This window comes from Pristis pectinata, chromosome 2 (assembly GCF_009764475.1).
Source record: "Pristis pectinata isolate sPriPec2 chromosome 2, sPriPec2.1.pri, whole genome shotgun sequence".
Lineage (NCBI taxonomy): Eukaryota > Metazoa > Chordata > Chondrichthyes > Rhinopristiformes > Pristidae > Pristis > Pristis pectinata.
In genome coordinates, this window is record NC_067406.1 from 86,004,035 (window position 1) to 86,023,664 (window position 19,630).

At 40.3% G+C, this 19,630-nt stretch overlaps 1 protein-coding gene across 1 annotated transcript in view; it reads right to left on the bottom strand.

Annotated features, from left to right (window-relative positions):
- ptpn13 (protein tyrosine phosphatase non-receptor type 13) overlaps nt 1-19,630 on the bottom strand; it is a 210,003-nt gene that overhangs the window by 46,738 nt on the left and 143,635 nt on the right. The window contains 4 exon segments of the mRNA XM_052039324.1: nt 923-1,130; nt 4,772-5,157; nt 10,964-11,059; nt 16,341-16,552. Of these exon segments, the coding sequence (XP_051895284.1) occupies nt 923-1,130; nt 4,772-5,157; nt 10,964-11,059; nt 16,341-16,552 (902 nt within the window).

The following is a 19,630-nucleotide window of genomic DNA, read 5'->3' on the forward strand; positions in this document are numbered from 1 at the left end:
GCATCCTCTCCACACTGAGCTCTGGGGCGATTCATTGCTGGGGGTGTGCTAGTGGAGGTATCTGGCACAGCAATGCACAGCACCAGGAAGGGCAGGGGTTTGCAACAGGTTCCCGATGCAAACTGAGCAGGTGCCTTTTTTTTTAAAGTAAGTGGGTTACAGATCTGTGAGTGCCTGGAATGGTGGACCAAGAATGGTCTAATGAATTGGTGCTCTGTGTGGTAGTGGTAGGCAGGGCTCCAGTGTAGTAAACAGTACAACTTTTAACTGATATTTTATAAAAGAGCATAAAATAAAGCTTTTGAATATACACATAACTAAAGTAGAAGTTATAAAGTCATGCAGCACAGAAGCAGGCCCTTCAGCTCACCCTGCCCATCTACACTAACACTGAAAAATCTTAAATTTTAAAATACATATTTGGTTTCCAAAATATATCATTAAAATATTTATCGAGAGGAAATTAAAATGCAGAAAGATATTTTAATTTTAAGAGAATTTGCCAAGCAGTTATTTTGGATTAATACAACATAAACTCATAAGACACCTCATGCAACAAAATGTAATATTTTCTGGGCATCTTACAATGAGAATGGTTTGTAAATAAGGATCTCGGTCAGATACGGATTACACTGGGGAAGGGTGTAAAACATCACACCCTGATGCAGAGTAGGAAATCAGTGAGAGGATGTGGATTTCCAGATTTAATTGTGTATGTGTTCAATTGTGAGGCTAGAAGTTGCCATCAGTTTCAAAGCACAGTGACTGCAAACATTGCCTGTTTTGCCACAAAATTTAAGCCAATGTGATGGCAATTGATAATTTAATCAGAATTTAAATTCATGACATCAAAATAACATTAGAAATAAAAGCAGGTGTTACTTTGTCAGAAAAAGGTGCCATAGGCAATGTTAATATTTACCGGCTGTAATTCTGTTTCTTCCTCCTCCTCTTTGCATTTTTTGATGTCCTCACTCTGTGCTATATTTGAAGAGGATGATGACTCTATTTCTGATTTTGAGGCAGAGCTAATGCAGTTCTCATCTACAGGAGTAGGAGAGGGGACTTCAGGTTCAAGTCCACAACCTTGTTCTTTTGTAAAGTCCAGAGTCATCGGTGAGGGTGGCTTTCTAGAGCACAAATAGGATTTTAAGAAACTTAAACTAGGGACGTCTGTATTAACAAACTAAGTCACAAGTGAACTAAATTACATCACAGAAGCGACTTATCTTTGCACAGAATCACTCCAATCAGCAACTACTACATTTGAAACAGCATTCTTTTGGAAAATGGAAATGTACAAAGTGCTACTGGCATCTTGAGCAAGATGTCAATCTAAAGTCCATAGCCTTTATGCCAGCTCTGTATCAGGTCTATGTGTAGTCTACTCTGTTCTCTCCTCTTGCAAATTCTTTCCATGCAAGAACTAATCCAGTCCTCCTTTGAACACAGCTCAACCTGTCTCCACTATCTCACCAAGTAGAATGATCCAAGACCTTCATGACCTTCACGCAACTCGTGATTACATTAAGAAAGGCACTGGTCCTGGCATTTTTTTTCTCATTTGGATTGGGTGATTTATTCACTTTAGGAACAGCTAGCCTCTTCTGTACCTCCTCTTTACCAGTTTTTAAGCTCACTCGGTGTCTCGACTTTTGAGAGACCCCAGTAGCATCGATTTCCATGGTGAAGACTGAGAGAAAGTACTTATTTAGCACCATGACCACACTCTCTGCCTCCATTAAATCTCTTTCTCGGTCCTTGATATCTTGCCTTGTTGCCAGCTTATTACTTATACAGTATGTCTTTCCAAGATTTTTGGATTCCCTTTTTTTTCCACTTTCCCCAGTGCACTTTCTATAATCAGCCTCATTCTTCCTTGTATTGGCAACCTCACATGTATCAAGAGCCCAGTTTCCATACTTTATTTTACTCTTTGGTTATCCAATGAGTTCGGGATTTATCTTCCCTACTTTTTTGCCTTACGGGAATCTACCTGGACCATATTGTACCTCAACCACCTCTTCCAGAAAGGCTGCCCATTGTTCAATTATAATTTGGTCTGACAACCTTTGATTCCAATTTATCTTGTCCAGATCTGTTCTCATCCCTTTGAAACTGGCCCTTCTTCAATTGACTATTTTTATTTTAGAGTGGTCCACATTCTTTTCCATAGCTACTCTAAGCCATTATTACTACGATCACTGTTCCCTAAATGTTCCCCACTAGATCTATTTCATTCCCCTGAACCAAGTCCAACTGTACCCCCTTCCTCACTGGACATAAACATACCAGTCAAGAAAGCTCTTCTGAACACAGTTCATAAACTGCTTGCCCTCTTTGCCCTTTCTACTATTATGATGAAAATCTATCTTGGCATAGATGAAGTCCCCTTATTATAGATTTTGTACTTTCCCTTAAAATTTGCTCCACTATTCTTCCCACTAGTCGGCAGCTGGTAGAAAATTCCCAGTGGTAGAATGCCACCTCCAACATTTCTTTTTTTCTAACCAAATAGAATGATTCTCTCAAGATATTTTCTCATTCTAGCACTGCAATATTCACCCTAATCAATACACTTCCACCACCACCCCAACTCTGTTCTTTCCTTACCTATCATTCCTGAATATCCCAAATTCAATATTTGTAGCAACCCAACACTTTTTATTAGCCAGGTCTCTGTTATTGCCACAAGATCATAATCCCCGATGACTATTTGTGTGTAAAGTTCTCCAAACATTGGTACATGTTATGAATTTATATACATGTGCTGTAAACTCCTTAGATCTTTTTGTACCCTTAGTCTAGCCCTATCTAAAGCTATACTATTTCTTGCTCCAATGATATCCATCTCTCTACTTCTATATGCACCTTTTGCATTCTTTTCAATGCTACCACTGGTGACCATCCCCCTGCCTAATTAGTTTAAACACTTGGTCCACAAGTACAGAACCTTCTATTCACCCCTTGTCAAGCCTCCTACCCACTTCATCATCAAAACCACCCATGTTTATTGCTGCTGTTAAAAAGAAACTACAGACTTTTCTACCCAATAGTTTTCATCAGCTGCAATAAAAATCATAACTCTTACAGTACAGATCTTACATGTATAGATCTGCAGATTGACTTGAAGAATGTGAATGTGTGCATTCACCTTTGTGCAAATGAACATACGAGACTGAACATTGTTTTTTATGAGTGCTCCTTTTCCTTTGTCACCTGCTACATCTGCATGTACCACCTTTTGATTTAGAAAGGCAAAGGGAAAACATGCATTTATATAGCACCTTTCAAAATCCTCGGCAAATACTAAAGTGCTTCAATTAAGTAGTAATTTGAAATGCTGTCAACATTAGCAACAAATTGGTGCCGTGAATGACCTTGCAAATAGCAACCAGATAAATAGTGTGGTAGTCTGATTTAATGAAATGAGTTCAAGAATAAAGGCTTCACTGTCAAAGCTGTCACCTTTCAGATGAAATATCTAAATGGAAGCCCCATCCACTCAATGGGATGAATATAAATGATCCCAGGGCAGGTGGTGACCTGACCAAACTTTCTTTCATCAATCAACATTACAAAAAAGATAATTTACTCATTCATCTGAGTTGGGATGGAAGATTGGGTGGAATATTTTCCTACATAAAATTAACAAATATAGCTGATGTTTGCCTTAATTTCCTAAGAGAATAGCATATGGAAAGACAGCAAAAGTAAGATTCCATTTTAATGAAACAAAGCTTGTATTTTTCCAAGAGTTGGTGTTGTACAATATTTCCATTTATGCAAGGTAACATGCTTCAACTTCTAACGAATTAGGGTTTTCAGAAAGCATCAAGTACCTTGTACATTACTGTACTTGTTTGGAGAGATTAGATGAATCAATGAATTAACAAATGTGGCCACTGACATTCATAGAGATTACTCTCAAAGTTTTGTTGTAATTTCAAAGGAAGATTGCCAGAAACATAAATGACTGTAAATAATGAATTACTGTAAATAATTAATTACATCATTTTACTGAATGACCTATTATAAAGGAGATTGGGAAAAACTCTGTGCAGTTTCCAGACCTCTTCCCTAATTTCATCAGTGGGGTTAATGACCAACACTAATTATGTACGACCTTCATTGTTCCTGGTGTGGCAACATTATCACAATGAATGGCGTATGTAGGTTCAATGCCTGATTTCTTGTACAAGCTTAGAGAACATGTGATGCTGTCCTCATCACATTGTTTTTCATGGCTGGTCAATCAACAAAAATATTAATTAGCTGAATATAAAATATAGAAGCTACAACATTGGTATTAACTTTGGATCATAGTCTTGGTTTCTGCAAATGAAATGTTATTGTTCACAATCTTAATGTCATGTTTGACTCTGAGATGTACCTTTGACCACAAATCTGCACCCAATACCAAGACGGCCTATGTTTAGCTTTACAACATTATTTGAATTCACGCTGCCTCACCTCAGTTGCTCTCCCCCCCCCCCCCCCCACAACATACCTCAAAAAATATTTCCTTCATAAAGCTGTTGATCAGCTGCCCTAACATTGCCTCAAGTGGGTTCAATGTCAACTTTGGTTGATAGCTCTCCTACACCTTGGGATGTTTTACTCTGTTTTATTGTTATTCCTGTCCTGGCAAACAATTCCAGTCCTTGCCTCTGATCCTGAGCAATCTTGTACATACGCTGATCACTTATACAAAATGAAATACAAAATATTGGAAATAGTTAAAAATGTTGAAGTGGTCTCTAAAACCAACCTGTTCATCAGATCCAGTTTTGAAGATTCTCGTGTGACAAAGTAATTATTTCCGATGCTTTCTTCCCGGTTGTATGGCATATCATACTGACTGGTGGAGAAAGACACTGTACTCCCAGAATCTTGACTGGCGATTTTCTTATTGTCAATAATATCTCCTTTTAACATGGAATGTTCATCAATATCTGCAGAGTCTCTGTTGACACTATAACCATCCCTTTGAGAAGAGGACTTCAGTCTTGCATTCTGAATTTCATTGTCAATCTCTATATCATAATCATCATCCATGTTGATACTGTTCACCTTTTCAGACAGCAGTGAATTGTCCAAGTACTGTTTCTGCAATTTGGTTCCATTTATTTCTTTTGATGGAGGATCATTTGTGTTCTGTAACAATCACAGTTTCCCCTTTAGTCAAATTTTGCCTTTAAAATATTATTTCCAAAAACAGCTTTCAACTATTGTATAACTTGAGGTCATTTTTTTTTACAAAACTGTGTACACTTCCAAAGGAATGCATTGCCTTGTTAATTTACAATCAATGAAATTATATTTAACTTCATGCATATTGACTATAATATAAAAGCAGAGAAACTCTCTCTTAAAATGCCAAATGCATTGTGGATACAATCAAATTCAGTTGCATAACAAATTGACACGATGCTTTTTTTTAATGAGATGACTTTCGTGAAGAACAATTGGGTATGAGGTATTGATCAAGATTCATGGACAATGCTGATCTTAGAGAGGAGAATATATAGCATCAAACACATGGGATAGTCATAATGACTGATATCCAAAATAAAATTTAAGCACAAACTTAGTGTATGAGAAACAAGCAATTCCAACAGAGAAATTATGGAAGAAACTCAAGCACAGAATGTAAAAAGTTAATTAACCTTGCAATTGGAATAAAAAAATCCCCCCTTTGTTGACGAATCACTGCATGCCTCTGCAGAAAGGGAGGCAGACGCATTACTAATTCTGCTGAATTTCTGATTTCAGCTTTGTGGCTGTAGGTCACCAGACTCTGATGAACGAGCAAAGGAAAGGGAAAACTTGAAGGAGGATAGTCATTAAATCACTGTTGTGAACTCTTGGCCATTGTATATTGAGTCAAATGCAGGAAGAGTCTGAGGCCTAACATTTTCTTTCAAGGCGGGAATGGAGACGATGATGGGAGGCTCTGGAAAAAGGGGAGAGGGGTGATGGAATTCAAAAATGAGCAGTGATTGTCTAAACCCAAAATGTCATGCACAAGATTATCTTTAAGTTAATGCAGCAGGCAAGTACTTCATCTTATAATGCTGGAATGCTTCATTAATATATTTATGACAGTCTACTCAGAGCAATTGAAGCCCAATTTAAGTATAATATTCACAGGGAATGTTTCCCGCAGCATAATTATTCTGTTACGTGACACAAAAAAATGTTGTCATTTTCAAGGGACAAGAGTAGTCCCCCCCAGAGCCCACAAGTAAGCTGACCCCAACTCCCCTTTACAGCCTACCCCTCAACAAAGGACACTCTAATTCCCAAATGTCATTCTTTTCACACTCCAACAATTCTGATCTCACTATTCCAATTGGTACTCTTCTCTCATCAAATTTCTAAATCTGCTGCTCACTCACCCCATTCCCCTTCTCTTTGTCATTCACTTCCATACCAGAACTACTTTGATATAATTTCAGAAAATTTCAGGCCCTGCCTGTGTCACCTACCCTTCAAATGCCTTGTCTTCAATTTTCTCCCTTCCTCTGAGTTGTTTCAATTATTTCTCTGGTTTTCAACTTTCAAGTGGCAAGTAAGAAAACTCCCCATTTAAATGGAACATTACATGTGATTCTAAGACAAGCATCATCTTGCAAAATGTCCAGGCAAGCAAAATCAGCTCATTTATCAGGCTTAGACAAAAATGCAAACCCACCCTAAAAGCAATCAACGGCTCCTACTTCAACAGCTAGTTGAATAAAGGAATCAAAAAAAAAGACTGTGGTTGAGTAGAAAAGAAAATGGCACAAAGTGAACACAATCTCAGATTCTGTAAAGGGACCTCCACAGAGCATTAACTTGAATGGGGTGGCTCCTCAGTGCAGTTTAAATAAAGCACAATACATTTTTGAAGTGCAGTTAAATTAAAACATTTGAAGTACTTTGAGGTCAGCAGTGATTCAGATTTAAACACTAGTAGGCATGAGGAAACATGTTCTGGACATTTTAAGCTTACTTATTAAATTGCATTTTCATGGTTACAGTGAAAAGATTTGTAATGTTTACCTTTCTAATAGGCCTTCATGATATAAACATTTATTGGTCTCATAACTATCATTTTTTAGTGGCAGGTATCATAGTTGGGAAATAATTGTGTTACTTACCAATGATGCCAAGATCTCAAAACTAAAAAGTTACTTAATTTTTTTTATACATTTAACCTTTTTAATTGCAATTTACTGAATTATTGGATGGCTAGTGCTGTACCATTTCTACAGAATAACATACAGCTGTAAATAGGTCTTTTGGCCCAATGAGTCTGCAGTGACCATCGAGCACCCTTTTATTTCAGCACTAATCTCTCTGTCTCATTTCATTCTCCCTACATTCCTATCAACTCCCCCAGATTCTACTGCTCACCTACATACAGGAGCAATTTACAGTGGCCAATTAACTGACCAACGCACACATTGGGATGTGGGAGGAACCTGCAGCACCCGGAAGAAACCCCTGTGGTCGCAGGGAAAACGTCAAACTTCATACGGGCAGCCCCGGAAGTCAGGATTAAAACTAGGTCACTGAGCCTGAGGCAGCAGCTACATTCACTGCACCACTCCTCTCCAAATCTGTCTTGTAAAACAGAACAACGAGATAGTCAAATCAAAATTTATCTTCAGTTTAAAATGAAGGATAAGGCACATTTATCATTTATATAGTTTTCTTCAGGAAGAATGCAAGAATCAGTAAACTGTTCGTGTTGCAATAACCCCTGGCCTCACCCCATCAGAGATATTCCCTTTGTCCCATTCGTCGACCCTTCCTGTGACCTAAAACCAAGTCCCTTTTTCTCTTTCCTAGTTCTGACAAACTGTCTTCAGCCTGAAACTTTAACTTTACTTCCTTTTCATCACATGTTGTCTGACCTGACAATTTTTTCAGGTAAATGTGTTGGGTGAAAGAATCTCGAGGAATCAGGAGCAGAGGTGATCACTTCTTTTAACATGGGTTTGGAGAAGAATTCCACTCTTCAATCACCACATTCAGATATGTTACTTTGCTTCCCAATTGGTCTGAACAGGCAAGCATTAGGACTGGTTTCTAAGTTTAATCAGTGTTGACCAATCAATGTTGGAGGGGAGGCCTCAATTAGGAGCCAGAACCCTCATTAGCATATTTTTCATAATATAGGAGGCCACTTAGCCCACTGAGTCAATGCCAGCTCTTAGAACATTCCAATTACTTCATTGAATACCCTGTAATCGATTTGTTCTTGTAATAAAAACAGAAAATACTGGAAATAGTCATCATGTCAGGCAGCCTCTATGGAAAGGGAAACTGAGTTAATGTTTCAGGTTGCAGACAGTTTGTCAGAACAAAGGGAACAGAGAAAGGAAGTTGGTTTTAGGTTAAAGGAAGGGTTGGCCAATAGGACAAAGGGAATATCTCTGAAAGGGGGAGGCCAGGGTTGCTGCGGGGACAAGTTGAAGAAGTCACCCAGTTGAAAGATTAATGAGGGCATTTATAGAAAGAGGAACATAAACCAAGGAACGTAAGAGTAATGAAATGAGGGCAGCGAAGGGGGCAGGGGAGGACAGAGAGGGGGGGTGAGAGAGGGGGAGAGGGGGGGGAGGGGGGGAGAGGGGGAGAGGGGGAGAGGGGGGGGAGGGGGGGAGAGGGGGAGAGGGGGGGAGAGGGGGGGAGGGGGGGGAGAGGGGTGAGAGAGGGGAGAGGGGAGAGGGGAGAGGGGAGAGGGGGGAGAAAGGAGAAAGGAGAAAGGAGGGGGGAGAGGTGAGGAGGGGGGAGAGAGGAGTGGGGAGGAGAAAAGAGAGAGAGGAGTGAGAGGAGAATGAAGGAATGTACCAGCTGTAAAATACAATGTTGTAGGAAATGTCTTAGCCATTCAGTTTCTCTTTCCACAGTTGCTGCCTGACCTGCTGAGTGTTTCCAGCATTTTCTCTTCTGTATTTCAGATTTCCAGCATCTGCAATTTAAAAAAAAATTTCCCTGCTTACTAACTTACTTCACTTCTGCTACCATCTACCTAAGCTAGGGGCAAATTGGAGTAGCCAATTAACCTGCTGGCATGTCTTCTGGATGTGAGAGGAAACACGAGCAGCCAGGGGTGGCCCACACGGTCACAGTGAGAACATGCAAACTCCCCAAATATTCAGCACAGCTCCGGTGAACCTGGCTCGCTAAAATTGCAAGACATAGCCAAGAAAAATAGGCTCACCCAATTTGGCTGGTGATAACCTTAAAGGCAGGAATCTGTTGTTGGTGGATTTCATTAATGCAGGCACAGCAGTTTAGCGGTTAGCGTAACGCTATTACAGAACCAACGATCTGGGTTCAATTCCGGCCCGTGTCTATAAGGAGTTTGTACGTTCTCCCCGTGTCTGCGTGGGTTTCTTCCAGGTGCTTCGGTTTCCTCCCACATTCCAAAGACATATGAGTTAGGAAGTTGAGGGCGTGCTATGTTGGCACCGGAAGCGTGGCGACACTTGAGGGCTGCCTCAGAACACTACGCAAAAGATGCATTTCACTGTTTTGATGTGCATGTGACTAATAAAGATATCTTATCTTTAGGTTTCTGGATGTGGTGCCAGCCAAGTAGGCTGCTTCACCCTTCATGGTTTCAAGCTTCCTCAATGTTATGTTCATCCAGGAAAAGTGGAAAATATTCAACCAGATTCCTAACATATGCATTGTTGATAGAAGAAGGCATTGGGGAGTCAGGAGGTGAGTCAATTATTCCAGTAGCTGACTAGCCCTAACCTTAATGTGTTTTGTCTGATCCAATCAGGTTTCTGCTCAAGGATGACCCTCCATAGGAAGTGAATAGTAAAGGATTTGGTTAGCAATGCTGCTGAAAGTCAAGGAGAGATGGTTGCACTCTTTCTAATTGCAGGATGTTCATTGCAAGCTACTTACATAAAGTGAATGTTATGTGCTACTCATCACCCCTTGATTGCAGGTTGGCCAAGAAGTGATGCATGTAGACACAGCCTGCTTTACTACCTAAGAAATTGCAAATGGATCTGAACAGTGCAACCATGTGATCTCGACCACCAAGAAGGACATGTAGCACAGTTGCATGGGATCACCACTACCTGCAGGTTCCTTTCCAAGCTTCACACCCAACTGACTCGAAAAGTGAATTACCATTCCTTTATCATTGCAGGTCTAAATCCTGAAATCCCTACCCAACAGCACTGCAGATGTATCATCATCAGAAAAACTGTAGTGGCTCATGGTGATGGTTCACCATCACTTTCTCAAAGGCAATAAATGTTGGCTTTGCCAGCAATGGCCATATCCTTTATGGCCATTACTCACTATACATCTAGAGATCTTAACAAAATCATCAGCCCCATTTTGATCTCTCTGATAAAACTGATGAATGTTTGGAGCCTAGGACACTTTTGAGGATGTGTGCATGACACTGTAGGGCTGGAGTAATCAGACTAATGCTAGACATAGGTGCACTGTCCAGACCAATTTTCATTCACCGACTCTTGCTGGCATTTTAACAGGCCTAGGTCATTTTGTAAACAAGACCACAGCACCATCTGTGTCATTATACTTTTAGGCTCAATATCTTCCACATTTGCATTCCTTATTAAGATCTGTAGCAGTTCTTAATGTTTTTAAGATGCTTTTAAGAAGTTGGATGTTAAGGAGGATCTTAAAGAAAGTGACAGGGACACAGGAAGGAAATTTCATTGCTTAGCATCTAGACTTTTGAAAGTTCTGTTGCCGTTCATGAGGAAAAGAGAAGCCAGCGTCAAAGCACTGGACAGTGGGTTGTAGAAATTGAGGATTCTGGGGAGAAGGAAAGCTATGAAGGGATTTGACTTTAAATCTGGATACAAGACAATGTGGAAGCAGTATTAAGTTAACAGAGCTTGATACAGGATAGGGCACAAGCAGATGTTTGGTTGAATTGATCTGTAACTGTTGGCTTTCTAACAGTGTAACTCACCAAAGAGGAATCACTATCTGGCAATGTTTCACATCCACGCCTGTAAAGTAACAGAGTGACCTCTTGCGATGGCCGCCTGAGAACAGACACTATTTCCTGATGAAGAAAAGGAAAAATTGGAGTAAAGGTGTACAACCAATGACTTTGTTAACACAGCAGACAACGTGTATTCTGTGATGGAAGAAACAACAGAGCTCCCACAACCCTGACCCCAGAGGAATAGGAGTAGGCCATTTAGCACCTTTAAACATCATCTTGCCATTCAAAGAAATCATTGCCAATTTGTGGCCTCTTATTTTTCAGCTTTTCCCCATTCTCTTAAAACTTCTGGATAATAGTCTATTAATTAATGGGCAGGCGCGGTTAGCGTAACACTTTACAGCGCCAGCAACCCAGGTTCAATTCCCACCGCTGTCTGCAAGGAGTTTGTATGTTCTCCCCGTATCTGTGTGGGTTTCCTCCAGGTGCTCCAGTTTCCTCCCACATTCCAAGGACGTACAGGTTAGGAAGTTGTGGGCATGCTATGTTGGCGCTAGAAGCGTGGTGACACTTGCGGGCTGCCCCCAGAACACTACGCAGAAAGATGTATTTCACTGTGTGTTTCGGTATACATGTGACTAATAAAGATATCTTATCTTACTTTTTCTTAATCACTTATCTTTCATCAGTTACCATTTGCAGAAGAGTTTCAAACTTTGATCACTCTTTGCACATGAAAACATTTCCTAACATAATTCCTGAAAGGTTTTTAAACTCTGTACCCCTCGTCCTCGATTCCCCAACTGTGGAAATAGGATACACAGAGAGAAACTATTAGTTCCCTTTAACATCTTGAAATCCTCAATTTAATCACCCCCTTAAGTTGCTATATTCTAGGGAATATAACGCTAGTTTGTGTTATCACTTCTTGTAATCAGGGCATCATTCCGATAACTGTAAGTTATACTCCTTCCAAGGCAACCTTATTGATCTGAAGGTTTGGTACTTAGAACCGTACATAACTCTCATGGTGTACACTAATTGGGGCTTTAAATAGCTGTAGCATTCTTATTCATACAAGTCCTCCCTAGGTCACAGCAGGGTTCCATTCCTGCGAATTGTTCGTAACCCAAATAGTTCACAAGTTGGAAATGCGGCTGCAGACTGAGTTCCCAGGCAGGAAAAGATGTCCGCAGCCCTGCAACAGCTGGCAAATCCACCCCACCAGTCTCCCAAATGCTTGCTCACAGGTACGGGCTGCACATAAGTTGGGCAGTTTGTAACTTGGGGAGGAACTGTATAAGGAGATAGAAATTAAGGCCAGCAAATAATGTCATTTAACCTAATAACACTCAGCATACTAAATCAATTTTTGAACGGTCTCTTGCAACAACCAAGTGGAAGAGATTTTCAGCCTCAGTGTGAAAGGACAGGAACACAGGCCAATTATGCCTTTCTCCTTAAATTAAGATATGATCTAAGGTACTATAGAAGTGCATGGATTTCTGTTTCCCCTCTACCAATGATTCAAGAAAGCAGGAGCTTCACAAATCTCACCATACAGATGACACATTATCTCCATTCTTGGAGCAGATGTACAAGTTCAAACATAACATGCACATTCAATCCTCTGGATATGGATTTACAAAATCCTCTGGATATGGATTTACAAAATCCAGACTCTAAAGTTAAAGTCATAGGCCTGTTCTAACTTGGCTGAACAAGGTTAGTTGTTATTATGAATGTCATCTGAACCCTCTCATTATTCTCAGTCATTCATCTCCTGCCTTGTCTATCATTTCACAGAGAATGCACACAACGTATGGTGTTAAAATAAAAACTGAGCTGACTGAATGGCACAAGAAAGAACGCTCTGCATGTTTTATGTTAGATCTGGCCATGTCACAGACTGTCACTCCTTGAGAGCGAGTCAGATAGTCCTGGGCTTGAGGTCCACTTCAGAGACTTCAGCACAAAAATACAGGTTGACACTCTAGTGCAGTGCTGAGGGAATGCTAGAGATGCCTTTTTTTAAAAAAATGAGATGACATTAATCTGAGGTGTTGTCTACCCTTACAATTGGAGGTAAAGACAATATTCTGAAGAAATGTAGGGGAACTATCCCCATGTCCTCACCAATATCCATCCCACACTCAACACTGCAAAAACAATTGAACTGGCCTTTATTGCACTGCTGCTTGTGACAAGTTGTTGTGTGACAATTGGCTCTTGGGCTTCCTGAATTAAACAGTCCCCTTGCATCAAAAGTGCTTCACTGGATGCACAGTGCTACAAGACAACCTAAGAGCATGCATGGTCGTATATAAATGTGAGTCCTTTTTCTTTTATGGTTTGGACCATTATTCAGTTAATTTGTGAGATTTATGAGAATAGTTCTGAGGATGAGGGACTAAATTTACAAGAATAAATTAGAGAGGATGTAACTGTTTTCTTTAAGAAGTGAAGAGGAGATTTGATAGAAGTATAGAAAATAATAAGGGATCTAGACAGACTGGATCATGGGAAACTGTCCCCATTGCTGTTGGGGTTGAGGACTAGAGATCAGAGGAATAAAATAAAGGGGAAGTGACATGAGAAAAATCTCTTCATGCAATGTTTGGTTGGAAACTGGAAATGCACTGCCTGTGAAGGTGGTTCAGACAGGTTTTACTGGGGCCTTCAAGAGAAAATTGGTTAAATATCTGGTGAGGAAAAATTTGCAAGGCCAAAGTTGGAACAAGTAAGTTGCTTTGCTGGAGACTCGGAGCAGGCGTGGTGGGCCAACTGGTCTCCTTCTGTTCTCTAACCATTCTATGATTCATAAAGGAACAGTTTTATCTGTAATATAGTTAAATGGGGACACCATTTAAATAAAAGCTCTACTCATAGCAGAAGGTGGAATAACCTTTTGGTAATGCTTAAATTCACACAGCAAGCTTAAGATAAGGAATGCCTAAAGATGTTTTGCAGACAGGTATACAACATACAAGTGGATACGAACCAGCAATATAGTTATTAGGAGAGATGACAGAAAACCTGAGGAAAAAATGTTTTATAGGGCACAAAATGTAGAGAGGTAGAGCACTTCAGGAAGGGATCTTAAGGAAGGAGGTCCAAAGGATCTGACACTGGGGCAAAGAGTGAAAGCCAGAATCAGAATCAAGTGTTTACAAAGGTCTATAGGACTGGAGGAGCTTCCAAACACTATAATAAATTCACTGTCCCATCCAAAGGATTTAATTTAAGGTACCCGGTAAGAGGGCTGCACTTGAATGCTACGGGAAGGCGAGCTTGCGTTGGAGGTGACTGGAAAAATAGAACAGAATATCATTAAGACTATGATCCTTTCAGAGCAGGGAAATAAGAGGAGAGGAAAGATGCATTTGATGATGGCATTGTGGGAGACACAGTAGAAATGACAGTGGGTGATCCATTGAATTTGGAGGTATGGTGGAAAGCAAAGGCAAAGGGCAGAAGATCTGGGGACAGCAGTTTGAGGAATGGAATGGACTACTAGTAGCCTCTCCATTGTGGGCAGGAATCCACAGTTGAGGAATTAAAAAGACACATTGGAGCTACTGGGATGCAAAGGAATGTCATCAGAATGAACACAACGCAGATACAGAAGCCTGGATCCAATGAATATTGGAGCCAGCACACATACAGCAGATACTATTTGACAGCCTATCGCAGGATATGAAGAAGCAGAGTAAGGAACGGAAGAGAAGGTGATCAACCACTTGAAGGGGAGGTAAGCATGAAAACTAGAAGTTTAAAAAAAGTTTCCAATTTGATGAAGATAAGATATCTTTATTAGTCACATGTACATCGAAACATACAGTGAAATGCATCTTTTGCATAGTGTTCTAGAGGCAGCCTGCAAGTGTCGCCACACTTCCGGCACCAACATACCATGCCCACAACTTCCTAAACCGTATGTCTTTGGAATGTGGGAGGAAACTGGAGCACCTGGAGGAAACCAACACAGACACAGGGAGAACGTACAAACTCCTTACAGACAGCAGCCGGAATTGAACCCAGGTTGCTGGTGCTGTAATAGCGTTACACTAACCACTACACTACCATGCCTGCCCTGATATAACACCATGAATGGGCACTGAAACAGGTAAAGTCTTGGTACAGTAAAGGGAAGGGGGTCTAGAGTACAACTAGAACAAAGAATCTTTCAGTTAGCTCATTTAAAAGGGTGGAATAGCCTGGATCAATACATATGTATAATGGCACTCTTACTTGGTGGAAATGAGGGGAATTAGGAGAGAAGTGGTTCAATGCAAGTAACAGCTTCTCATAGTATCACAGCTCCAGGGATCCTTATTCAATTTTGACCTTAGATGCTGCCTGTGTGGAGTTTGAAATTATTCCCCATTTCTGCCAGGTGCTCTGGTTTCCTCTCACATCACAAAATTGTGCTGGTTGGTTCACGGGCTGCTGCAAATGACCCCTTAGTGTGGCTAACTGCCATAAGAATCAAAGGGGAGATGTTGGGTGTGTGTGACAGAGAAGAAATTGCAGGGATATAGGGAAATAAGGAAGGGGAAATAGGACTGACAGGGTTGCTCTGCTGAGACTGGATACCTCCTACAACACAGTGGGAGGCTAAGTCACAGTGGGGGTGAATGGTACTGGTTGGATCTCCATTCAATGAAGATGCAGCAGGATACCCTGTTCAAGAATGGACATCCAAAGTTAGAAGGCATGGTTGGGACCAGAAAACTGGAAATTGCTGGAGAATCAAGGACATGAAGAATGGTGCCTGCAGGTTAGAAAAGACTGGAAAAGCTGAAAAGGCACACAGACACATGTGAAAACAGGCTAAAATGATCAACACTGTGACATCCTGTTTATGGCATCAGCTTTGGACTGTGCTGGGCTGGGTCTTATGAAGTTGGAGCTGCAAAGATCTACAGAGTAGATGTGGCCAGTGATGGTGTCGAAAATAAAGGTTAAATGCTTGCTGGTGAGATTATTGCTTAGGAACTGGTCGGCGGTGGCACAGAATAATTCGGCCTCTGTGAGAGTTCAGGTTGGTAAACTAAAACAGCTCCACCCTTCTCAGCAGGGTTAATGATAAAACCTGTGTTGTTTTTAAAAACTGTTTGCTATCACTAGCCCCTTGTTACAAATGCTACAAAATATACCCTCTAGTACAATGTCATGCTGTTATGGTTAATTCTTTTAATGACCAGATTAAACTGTCAGGACATGGTCATGATCTGTGACTTCCACCCACACTCTTAACCTTCTCAATTCCAGATTAACGGTTTACACGTTAGAAACTTTAGCTACTCTAAACACTTGGATAGTCAACAAATTATTTATGTTGTTCATGTCTTTTAGATAAAGACAAGATATTAAAATTATTCCCAGTTTAATGTACCTGTTTTGACAGTTCTTTCAAAGGAACGTCATTCACTTTTAGTATGATGTCTCCAACATTAATCTTCCCACACTCTGCTGCTGGTTGTCCAGGAAATAGTTTCTTTATTCTTACTACATTTCTACAGTATTCGGGAACATCTTCATTGCACTCAGTAAAATTGAAACCCAATCCAGAGGATCCTTTTAATAACTTGACCTTAAATGTATGTTCTGTGAAAGGTGAATGAAAAATTGTTGTTACTTAACATAAAATGGATTCCAAAAACAGTTCAGAGTGAAACATGATTGTAAAAAGGCTGAACGCCATTCACAAAACTACAGTCCACCGCAAGGTCATTTGGCTTGATGAGTCTGCACCAGGTCCAAGGAGTTAGAAGCATTTAACCTGCTTCTTCAAATACTTAGCCAATTCCCTTTTGAAGGCTATGAGTGAATCTGTACACATTCTAAATAGCATCCACACATCAGAAGCAATTTCTTCTTATCTGTTCTGCAAAAACTCAATTTTAAATAGTTCTATCATGCTTTCAAGTTCTCTGCTTTGAAGAAAACAACTCAAGCCTCTCCATTCCAGAATCAGAATCAAATTTATCACTGACACGTGATGTGAAATTTGTTGTTTTGCAGCAGCAGAACAATGCAAAGACATAAAAGTCTATAAATTACAAAAATAAATAGTGTGAAAAAAAGGAATAGCAAGGTAGTGTTCATGGATGGCTCAGAAATCTGATGGCAGAGGGGAAGAAGCTGTTCCTAAATCATTGAGTGTGGGTCTTCAGGTTCCTGTACCTCCTCCCTGATGGTAGTAATGAAAAGAGGGCACGTCCTGGATGGTGAGGGTCCTTAATGATAGATGCCATCTTTTTGAGGCACCATCTCTTGAAGATGTCCTCAATGGTGGGGAGGGTTGTGCCCGTGATGGAGCTGGCTGAGTCTACAACCCTCTGCAGCCTCTTGCAATCCTGTGCATTGGAAGCTCCATACCAGGCTGTGATGCAACCAGTCACAATGCTTTCCACTGGACATCTATAGAAATTTGCAAGTTTTTGGTGACATAACAAATCCCCTCAATCTCCTAACGAGGTAGAGCTGCTGGCATGCCTTCTTCGTGATTGCATCAATGTGTTGGGCCCAGGATAGCTCCTCTGAGATGTTGACACCCAGGAACTTGAAGCTGCTCACCCTTTCCACTGCTGACCCCTCAATGAGGACTGGTGTGTGTTCTCCCAACTTCCCCTTCCTGAAGTCCACAATCAGTTCCTTGGTCTTGCTGATGTTGAGTACAAGGTTGTTGTTGTGACACCACTCAACCAGCCAATCTATCTCACTCCTGTACGCCTCCTCATCGCCATCCGAGATTCTACCAACAACAGTGATGTCATCAGTGAATTTATAGATGGTGCTTGAGCTGTGCTCAGCCACACAGTCATGAGTGTAGAGAGAGTAGAGCAGTGGGCTAAGCACGCATCCTTGAGGTGTGCCTGTGTTGATTGTCAGCAAGGAGGAGATGTTAATACTGATCTGCACTGGCTGTGGTCTCCTAATAAGGAAGTTGAGGATCCAGTTGCAGAAGGAGGTATGGAGGCCCAGGTTTTGAAGCTTGGTTATTAGTACATTTACATTATACACTGCAGTTCTCCCTCATCCTTGAAATTAGCCTAGTAAATACCTTCCGGGCATATACAAAAGAAATCTCATTTTCCCTAAAACTTGTGGTGCCTGAAAGTGAATGTACAACTTCTGATGGACAGACTGAGCATTTTAAATAGGTTTAATGTAACTTGCCTGCTTTTGAAGATTAATCCTTTACTTAAAAAGTTGAGAATCCCGTAAAATGTTTCAAAGCCAATCCTGCATCTTCAAAACTTGTGCAAAGTCCCCAGGTTTCTCTTTTCTTGCACCCACTCCTAAACTTCACCATTTAGCACAGTTCATCTCTTCTCATTCATTCCATTAAAACACATCAGCTCATACTCTACTGTTTTGAATTTTAATTTCCATGAACCAATTTCAGCAGCTTGCCTGCATCCTCTTGAAGTTCATTACTATCTTTCTTACTATTTACTACACTTCCAAGTTTTGTATCACTTGAAAATTTTGCTATTCATTGAACCCTCAACTCCCAAGTCATAATGTATATTAAAAACTGTGGTCTTAGAACTGAACCTTGGGTAGCACCACTGTACACTCCATCCTGTCCAACAATCAGCCATTCACCAGTCTTTTCTATCCCTTAATCAATTTTACATGCAAGCTGCTACAGCACCCTTTTATTTTAAACATGACTTTCAAGTTTACTAATAAGCCTAAAACATCATACCTTACCAAAGACTTTTTGAATGTGTATGCACCCACTCCAGGCAGCGTCCTGGTAAATCTCTTCTGCACCCTCTCCAAAGCCTCCACATCTTTCCTGTGATGGGACGACCAGATCTATGCACAGAGTTTTGTGCACAGCTTACCCACCTCACTTGTCTAATAAATACAATTTGCCTAGATCACATTTTTTTTTTGATATTTACAGATTAGAAATATTTTAAAAGTTATTTTACCTACTTCTCTGATACCACATAAAATTGAAATTACAGAAAAAATGTTAGGTTTTAATCCTTATCAGAAGGGCTTGATAGCAATAATTTATGATCTGATTATGAAAATATGTCTAGAGACACTTGATAAAATTAAGAATGAATAGGAAAGAGAACTTCAGATACTTTTACCTATAGAGACATGGAAGAAAATTCTCCAGTTGGTTAATACATCTTCAATGTGTGCTAGACATTCCTTGATACAGTTTAAGATGGTTCACAGGACCCATATGTCTAAGGATAAGTTAGCCCGTTTTTATTACCATATAAATCCTATATGTGACAGATGTAATTCAGAGGTGGCTTCCCTGACACACATTTTGGTCCTGCCCTCTTTTGGAAAAATATTGGAAAGACATTTTTAACATTATTTCAATTGCATTGAATATTGATTTACAACCTCATCCTATTATCGCAATTTTTGGGTTACCAATGATGGATTCCGGCCATCTATCCACTTCAGCTTGTCATATGATTGCATTTGTTACGTTAATGGCCAAGGGATCCATCCTATTTAAATGGAAGGGTCCTATACCTCCTACCACACTTCAATGGTTTTCTCAAACTATAACATGTTTAAACTTAGAAAAAATTAGGAGTGGTACTGTTGATCCTTCGCTTAAATTTGAGGAAATTTGAAGTCCATTTATTCAGTATTTCCATATGACGTAAGCAGACCTTTTTCGAAACCCTTTCAATA